The sequence below is a fragment of the Saimiri boliviensis genome, chromosome 1, assembly GCF_048565385.1.
Source record: "Saimiri boliviensis isolate mSaiBol1 chromosome 1, mSaiBol1.pri, whole genome shotgun sequence".
Classification (NCBI taxonomy): domain Eukaryota; kingdom Metazoa; phylum Chordata; class Mammalia; order Primates; family Cebidae; genus Saimiri; species Saimiri boliviensis.
In genome coordinates this window covers 212515886-212524964 of record NC_133449.1, presented here as the reverse complement: position 1 = coordinate 212524964, position 9079 = coordinate 212515886, and the positions used below count along the sequence as shown (strand labels likewise).

General features: G+C 42.5%; 1 protein-coding gene across 3 annotated transcripts in view; it reads left to right on the top strand.

The window, feature by feature from the left end:
• Nucleotides 1-1530: 1530 nt before the first annotated feature.
• Nucleotides 1531-9079, top strand: part of ERAP2 (endoplasmic reticulum aminopeptidase 2) — a 44935-nt gene continuing 37386 nt past the window's right edge. For 2 of the 3 annotated variants that reach the window (XM_003920731.4, XM_074383190.1), the window contains exons 1-2: nt 1531-2295; nt 5687-6368. In XM_003920731.4, the coding sequence (XP_003920780.1) occupies nt 5827-6368 (542 nt within the window). In that variant the 5' untranslated portion in view covers nt 1531-2295; nt 5687-5826. The remainder of the gene's footprint in view (nt 2296-5686; nt 6369-9079) is intronic. The other variant, XM_074383189.1, reaches the window with a different exon arrangement.

Here is a 9079-nt window from a genome sequence, read left to right as displayed (position 1 = left end):
TATTTGAATCTCTTCTAGGATTCTGCAGCTTAATCCCATAACCCGTTTCTTCCTTCTCCATCACCTCTTCCGTTCCAATGGGCAGGAGTGAGCTCTGAAACACCCATGCACTCGCTCACACACCCACAACTAGGCTGGATCCTGTGACAAGAAATATCACAGAAATACTCCCAGCCTCTTCTACCTGCCGCATGCCCTGCACAATTAGAGTCCATAGATAAGTCCCTGGGACCTGGTCTTCTTTGTCTCCTTTGTCTCCTTCTTTTTCCTACTCACTGGTTTCCAGCCATCCCCCTTCCTGTGGTGCCCCTCTCACTACATCAAATACAGCTCTGAGAGCCCCATTCAGTCTTATGCCTTGGGCCGTAGGTTTAGGTTACTGCATTGCTTTCTGCCCCTTCTACTTTATCTACTTGTTCATCCAGGTTAAAATAATAACATATAGGAAGGGGGATGGCTTTTCAAGTTAAAGCTTGAAACTTAAGTAGGATCTAATCACGGCAACATGTGCTGTTGGGCCAAACAGAGGTTGCAAACACAAACCCCAGCAGAACAAGGCACATGATACAAGTCTATAAAGAATGACTGCAAGATACTAAGGCTAAGCTTGCTATATTTCACTCGACAGTAGGACTTGTGTGGGTGTATTGCCGTTAATAGACTGTGATTCAAACAAAACAACTATAGGCTGGCACATAAGCTGCCAGTTGGCCACCATGGTTCCCACACTAGGACTTACCCTCTGTAAATGCAGAAATCAAGAAAAGATCTTGAGCAGCTGGGGAGGCATGGTCAAGCAGTAGTTGAAAGGATTAATCCAGTGGCATTGCACAAGTAAACTGCAGGAAGCCGGGCTTAGGAAGCCAGGAAGACATGGGTGAAGGCCATTGTGTGGAAGGATGAGGACCCGGGCTACTTTAATCAGCTGTGGGAGTTTTTCTTAATTGGATAGAAAGAGACTGAAAATGATTAAAAAGGGCTGATTGCAGTGACTCCCGCCTGTAATCCCAACATTTTGGGAGGCTGAGGCAGAAGGATCACTTGAACTTAGGAGTTTGAGACCAACCTTAGCAACATAGACCTCATCTATAATATAATAATAATAATAATAATAATAAATTAGCTGGGTGTTGTGGTGCATTCCTGTAGCCCCACCTACTCAGGAAGCTGAGGCGGGAAGATCACTTGAGCTCAGGAAGTTGAGGCTGCAGTGAACTGGGATGGCACCACAGCACTCCAGCCTGGGTGACAGAGTGAGACCCTATCTCAAAAAAGAAAAACAAAAAAAGGAAAAAGGAAAAGAAAGAGATCAAAACTGAAAAATCATCAGGCTTCGGTAACAAATTGGAGAGGGATAGAATCGAAAATAACTAACTATATAGTTAAATCCTAGATAATGGAAGAAGGCTGGAAGCAGACGAATTTAAAGCAGAGGGCGCTAATCTGGGGAAGGAAAACGGTGTTTGAGTTGTTAGGGTTCTGGTTCAGGTTAGGGTTAGACATCCCTGCAATGCCAGTCCATCAGGCTGTTGGAATTACAGCGGCAGAACCACCGAAGGAGGCATCAGAATGGGAGCAATGTGGAATGAATGAGAATAAATGCCAAATCTGGGTACTGGAAAGGGTAAAGAGAGGGCAGAGCAAAGGGCAGAGGTTTCAACTTTGTGTAAAACTTACATTCAGAACAAAGAGGAAGCAGAAGGCTCACTCAACCAGGCAAATAAAGAGAGAGCAAAGAGATTAGGGTGAGATACAGTCCCCTCGAGCCCAAGGAGACCAAGGAGACCGGGAGGTTACAGACATGGAAAAGCTGAGAATAATCACCTCTGATAAAGACCACAGAAGCTGACTGGGAGCTGTTGGGTAAGCTTGGAGTTACGTTCCTAGGGTGGATGGGCAGGAGTCAGATTTCATAGCACTGTGGATGCAGCACAAGGAAAAGTTCAAGATCAAGTTTTAAGACAACTTGGCACTAAAAAACATGAACTATGTCCCAAAGGTTTTACACTGGGGATAAGGGAACAGAGCAGATAACACAGCAGAAGTGGCAGCCTCTGGGGATCCTTCCTTTCCATGGTTTGGCTTCTACTCCGAAGCCACTTCTTTGTGCATTCTACATAAAGTTTCTTGTCCTTTTTGGAATAAAGCTCTTATCCTAAGCTCCATTCACACCAGCGTGATAATGAACCAGCTAGCACTGTAATCAGGAAGCATGCAAAGTTCTGAAGCTTAGAACAGAAAGTGAAAGCAAACATAAATTCCCCTTCAGTCAAATCTGCGGCAGCATGATTTAAGGTAACATATCGACATTTCTCTTGGGTTTGTCTTAAAATTAGAATTTTTCAGTGAGGATAGTGAACTGAAGGTACAGAACTGCTGTGTTGAGAAGGTTTTGTAATCTAAGGCAGGGTTCTGGGAAATCGGGGTGACTGGGGCACAGCTGAACTAGAGAATGCGTGCAGTTGAGAATGGGACTTGATCTAAGACTCTGCTGCATTTACTCTCTCTCAGATACCTTTTGTCTTTTCTAAACGTTTGTGACAATTCAGGCCTCTTCAGTCCCAGGATGTTTTGTTCACTGCATTGCTAGTTAATGTACAGCGCAGTATAATAGAAAGCCCACCAGACTGAAGGTCAAAGGGCTGTTTTAGTCCTGATTCTGCCTCAAACTTCCTGTGTGGATTTTGAGAAGTCACCATCCTGTTTCTTTATCTGTTTATTTTATTTAATTTATTTAAGACAGAGCCTCACTTTGTCGCCCAGGCTGGAGTGCAGCGGCACGATCTCAGCTCACTGCACCCTCCACCTCCCGAGTTCAAGTGATTCTCATGCCTCAGCCTCCCAAGTAGCTGGGACTACAGGCATGTGCCACCATGCCTGGCGAATTTTTGTATTTTTAGTAGAGACAGGGTTTCGCCATGTTGGCCAGGCTGATCTCAAATTCCTGACCTCAGGTGATCTGCCCACCTTGGCCTCCCAAAGTGCTGGGATTACAGGCCTGAGTCACTGAGCCCAGTCCTGTTTCTTTACCTGAACATTAAGAAGTTGTACTATCTGCCCTTAAAACCATTTCTAGCTCTAAAGTTAAAGACTGTGTGATTAAATATCAAAGCTTTTCTCTCTACTCTTATCAATCAAGTACATCTCTGGGAGTGTCTGCTGCAAGTCGGGGCAGACCTACTCCTTCATTTTGGCCGTGGAATGCAAGTTATAACTCCAATAATAATTTAACATCCAGCATTCATTACTTGCTTCCTATATGCCCCATGCTACGCCATCCCAACTTCTTCACATGAATTATTTCCTTTCATCATCCCAGCATTAGGAAGGTATACTTATTACACTGTTTTATGGGTGAGAGAAATGAAGCTCAGAAAGTCAGAAACTTTGCCCATGATCACACAGGTGAGGTTGGTGGAATTAGTGTTGGAATGCAGGCACTCTGATTCCAAAGAGCCAGACCTAAGTAATTAGCCACTCCATTTTTTTTAATCCCTCCAAAATTCAAGCTAATAGGCGAATCATGATTGTACTTCTCAGAGGTTCTTGGAACATTGAGATTTGGTAGCAGTGATTTAATGCTTGTTTTTAAAAGGAAGGAGAAGTGTCTTTATTTAATATGATTTTATTTTATTTTTTGTTCCTTTAACCATATCTGTTATCTGCATTACTATCGCAAATTAAAAAATTGAAGTAATTGTTTGGATAATTAATTTTGCTGAACTTGTTAAGGATTAAAAAAGAAGCAGAAAAAACCTTCCTGGTTTGAGTTGAAGCAGTAAGGAATTTAGTAGAGGCAGCTGGCAGGATGGGAGTAAAAACTGATTCCCTAAATTAACCAGCTGTTTCTTCTAATTTCATACGTGTTGTAGATTTACCCTTTGACCAGAAAGAAACTTAGTTCTATTTGCAAAGGTAGTAAATTCAGTTTGATTTAATTGTGCTTTCTTTCTTTCTTTTTTTTTTTTTTTTTTTTTTTTTTGAGACGAAGTTTTGCTCTTGTTGCCCAAGCTGGAGTGCAATGGCACACTCTCAGCTCACCGCAACCTCCACCTCCTGGGTTAAAGCAATTCTCCTGCCTCAGCCTCCCGAGTAGCTGGGATTACAGGCATGCACCACCATGCCTGGTTAATTTTGTTTTTTTTTTTTGTTTTTTTGTTTTTTTTGAGACGGAGTTTCATTCTCGTTACCCAGGCTGGAGTGCAATGGCGCAATCTTGGCTCAGCGCAACCTCTACCTCCTGGGTTCAGGCAATTCTCCTGCCTCAGCCTCCTGAGTAGCTGGGATTACAGGCACGCACCACCACGCCCAGCTAATTTTTTTTTTTTTTTTTTTGTATTTTTAGTAAAGACGGGGTTTCACCATGTTGACCAGGATGGTCTCGATCTCTTGACCTCGTGATCCACCTGCCTCGGCCTCCCAAACTGCTGGGATTACAGGCTTGAGCCACCGCGCCCAGCCGGCTAATTTTGTATTTTTGGTAGAGATGGGGTTTCTCCATGTTGGTCAGGCCGGTTTCAAACTCCCGACCTCAGGTGATCTGCCCACCTCGACCTCCCAATGTGCTGGGATAACATGTGTGAGCCACCATGCCCAGCCAATTGTGCTTTCAAAAGTAGTATAACGGGAAAAGACCCAAATCTTTTTTTAAAATTCTGTGAAAATATTATAAACTCAAAATTTATTTCCATGACTTTTGACATATTGAAAATAAGCTGAGTATAAACACCTACCTTGATCAGCAACCTTACACCAGTAGCCGTAAAATGAGGCCATTCAGATAATGTTATTGAAAGAGGTGAAGTTCAGTGCTATTAGTAGTAGTAATAATAATATCTGGTATCCAAAGAATGTAGAATATATATAGACAATTCTTTGTGACTTACGAAGACAAAATAGAGACATCTTGCACAGTTTACTTTCAGGCATACTCTTAAAAGTACACGTGTGCCTGTGGTTCCAGCCACATGGGAAGCTGAGGCATCAGGATTGCTTCACCCTAGGAATTTGAGGCCAGCCTGGGCAACATAGTGAGAAATTGCCTTTAAAAAATAAAATAAAATAGGCTGGTTACAGTGGCTCATGCCTGCAATCCTAACACTCTAGGGAAGGCTAAGTAGGGAGGATTGCTTGAATTCAGGAGTTTTAGACCAGCCTGGGTAGCATAGGGAGACCCCCATCTCTACAAAAAAAGTAGCTGGGTGTGGCAATGTATGTCTGTAGTCCCAGCTACTCTGGAGGCTGAGGTGGGAGGATCACTTGAGCCCAGGAAGTTGAGGCTACAGTAAGCTGTGATCATGGCTGCACACTCCACTCCAACCTGGGCAACAGAGCAAGACCCTGTCTAAAACATAAATAAATAAACAAAAATTTAAAATATAACTAAATGTTAAAAACATTCAACATGCAATGAATTTACACACCTACCTTCTGCTCATTGCACAAGAATTCAGAAGAAATCCATTACATTCTATTTTAAGGTAAGGGTTTTGGGGCAGTTCTAAAGGGTTTTTATTTGTAATAACCAGATGGCAGCTTAATTTCTGCTGTATTTTGTAGATACTTGGCCTAATTCTGACAGAGAGAAGATTTTCTCTTACTCACACAAATACTTTTAAATGTTTAAGATTTTATTTGTAAATTGAATTTTTTTTCTTTATGCTATAAGTGGGTTTTTTTCTTCTAGATTAAATTCATGTATTGAAAATATTATTCAGATCCCATGGGACATAACTGGAGCCAGTGCAGTGCTATGAAGAACTAGGAGATTAGCCTGGATATTAACTTGTCATATAGAGAATAGATTTCAAGTTCCGTTATTCTGCAATGGTTATTTCACGCAAAACACCAAGGTTTAATATTCACACAGGATTTTACTGCTTAGTAGCCATCTTGCCCCAAATATCCATTTGTTCTATGAGTTATCACTTCACTGAGGACCCTGGGGCTTTCCCAGTGGCTGCCAATGGGGAACCATTTCCTTGGCAGGAGCTAAGGCTCCCCAACGTGGTCATTCCCCTCCATTATGACCTCTTTGTCCATCCCAATCTCACCTCTCTGGACTTTGTTGCATCTGAGAAGATTGAGGTCTTGGTCAGCAATGCTACCCAGTTTATCATCTTGCACAGCAAAGATCTTGAAATCACGTATGCCACCCTTCAGTCAGAGGAAGATTCAAGATACATGAAACCAGGAAGAGAGCTGAAAGTTTTGAGTTATCCTCCTCATCAACAAATTGCACTGCTGGTTCCAGAGAAACTTACACCTCACCTGAAATACTATGTGGCTATTGACTTCCAAGCCAAGTTAGCTGATGGCTTTGAAGGGTTTTATAAAAGCACATACAGAACTATTGGTGGTGAAACAAGGTAAGAACTTGCTCAGGTAATTTACATTCTCTTGTGATAATTTCCTTACGAGTTACCTCTCTTTGGCAGGAGCAGACTTCAGCAGCCATTTATGAGAAATCCTGTAAACTGTGGGGAACCCAGAAAAAGGAAAAGCTCTACTATTCCTTAAGGAAACCACAGTAGAGATGAAAAGACAGGTTACAGAAGCATAAACAGCTGGAGGGTGATAACTAGAAAGAGAGGCCAGTATATGACTGTGATAAGATGGATATGCTTATGTGCTAAGGAAAGTGATGGTAGATGCAGAGAGGGCTGAAATAGGGAATGCTTCTCAAAGGAAGTGCATCTTCGTCTGGGACCAGAAGGAAGTGTAAGTGAGATTGGGGTTGGGAGAGAGGAAGTGACAGAGTATACATTGCCCAGGTAACAGCATGACTCATAGCCAATAGGCAGAAACAAGGAATAAGTTTGTTTGAAAATTTGAGAAATATGGTCTATTTGATCAAGTCACATTCATTGAGCACATACTATGTGCCAGGCACTGCACTAGGCACTGAATGTATAATAGTGGGATCTGATGGAAGAGACAACCAGGACAAAAAAATAAAAAAAAATTGTGAAGGTAAGTGGACAGAGCTATGAATGAAATAAAAAAAGGTACAAAAAAAGTAGAAAGTGTGGCTGGGGAGTGAGACTAATTCAGATGACTGGGCAGGGAAGTCTTTGTTGAGGAAGTGCATTTAAATTGAGAGCTGAATTTTTTTAAAGAAACAGTTATGAGAACATCTCAGGGCAAGTGCAAAGGCTGTAAGGTGGGACTGAGAGAAGCAGGCCAGTGTGAGCTGAAGACGGTGAGCAAGAGGGAGAAAGGGATCAGATCATGTGGAGCCTTGGAGTGTCTTATAAGGAGTTTTGACTTTTACTTAGATGAGATGGGAAGTCATTGGAAGATTCTACTCTGATTTATGCTTTGTAAAGATCAAGTCTATGTTGAGGGTACAGAGAAGCAGAGTAATCATTTGGGAGGTCATTGCAGTAATTCAGGTAAGTGATGGTAAGGCCAGGTGTGGTGGCTCACGCCTGTAATCCCAGCACTTTGGGAGGCCAAGGCAGGTGGCTCATGAGGTCAAGAGATTGAGACCATCCTGGCCAACATGGTGAAACTTCGTCTTTACTAAAAATACAAAAATTAGCTGGGTGTGGTGGTGCATACCTATAGTCCCAGCTACTGGGGAGGCTGAGGCAAGAGAATTGCTTGAACCCAGGAGGCAGAGGTTGCAGTGAACCAAGATCACCACTGTACTCTAGCCTGATGACAGAGTAAGACTCTGTCTCAAAAAAAAAAAAAAAAGTGATGGTAATTTGGGAAAGGCTAGTGGCAGTGCTTATGGAGTGAAGCAACTGAACTTGGCAGTTATTTTGGAGGGCAAAACAACAGAGATTGCTGACATTGGTCATGTGAGGTGAGGGAAAGAGAAGAATCAAGGATGCTTCATGGAGTGGATGGTTTGGTTTTCCAGGGCCAGGATCCATCTGGGAGGTAAGCTCTTCCCCACGCTCATCTCCTTCCACTTCCCCTTGGTGACACCTCTCTTCATTGCAGCCACAATTTTCAGGGGCTTGTTCTCAGGCTCAGCACTGTATGGATAGAAAAAGTATCAACTACTTCTCACTAAGGCACCATGTAAACAATGATGGCTTTTTTCTTTTTTTTCAAATGCCAAAGGCCCCATCCAAAGGACATACATCTTAGGAATACTATTCTGGGAGCTGTGGGAGAGTAGAGGGGGAGATATCTGGAGGAAAGCCAGCATGCCTCCCATGATTAACTGCAGGCTATTCCTGACTCTTCTTATGGTTCATTAGTTCCCTTCATACTCAGTCACCTAGTAGGTCTGACATGTAGGATAATGTGCTGCACGATGTCAATTGAATCTGATGAATCTCTCTTTCTCTCTCTTTCTTCCTCACTTCTTCATTTAGAATACCCAAATAATTCAGTTGATGGTAGTTCTTTTGAGATGCAGAAAGTCACACTTTACATGCAGAGTTCAGATTAATCGTGTAAGCAGCGAAGGTTCAGTGCCTTTGTTTTTTTTTTTTTCAATGGAGACTTATTACAACCAAAATTTCACATGGGTGAAAATCATTCCAGCCACTTAGAATTCCTTTACATTTGCAGAACCTGCTACCAAGTACAGATAAAACCTTGAGGCCATAAGTGAATCATTTACATCCTTAGCCTTAGTTTCCCAGCCTGTTTCAAAGAAATAAAGTAAGCTGAAGGAAAATATCCTAACGGCCTTTCTTTCTTCCCTCCTGACCTCTCTACTTCTCATTTGAGCTATTCTATTCTCCCCTCTTTTCCAGTCAAAACCTGCTCCTCAGATTCACTTCTTAATTGAAGCTTAAAGTCCAAACAGTAAATCTGCAACTGTACAGTTTCAGGCATATCCAGGTGTTGGGGTAGATAAATTTGTCAGGGTATATGTTTATTATACCTGTCATTGTCTGAAAAGTGGCAAGCAGAGATAACTGGAAGTACCTGGGGGCACCGGTACCACAGGGAGACCGTTAGTGAATAATGATACAAGAATATGAAAGCTCAGCTCCTTGCCTCCAGTGGGGGGCACATGAAGGTGTAGTTTGCATCCCAGAGCTCCCTGGGAATCAGGCTGATGCAGGGACTTTGCCTGTCCTGCACGCTTGCCTGGCTTCTCCTTTTTCCC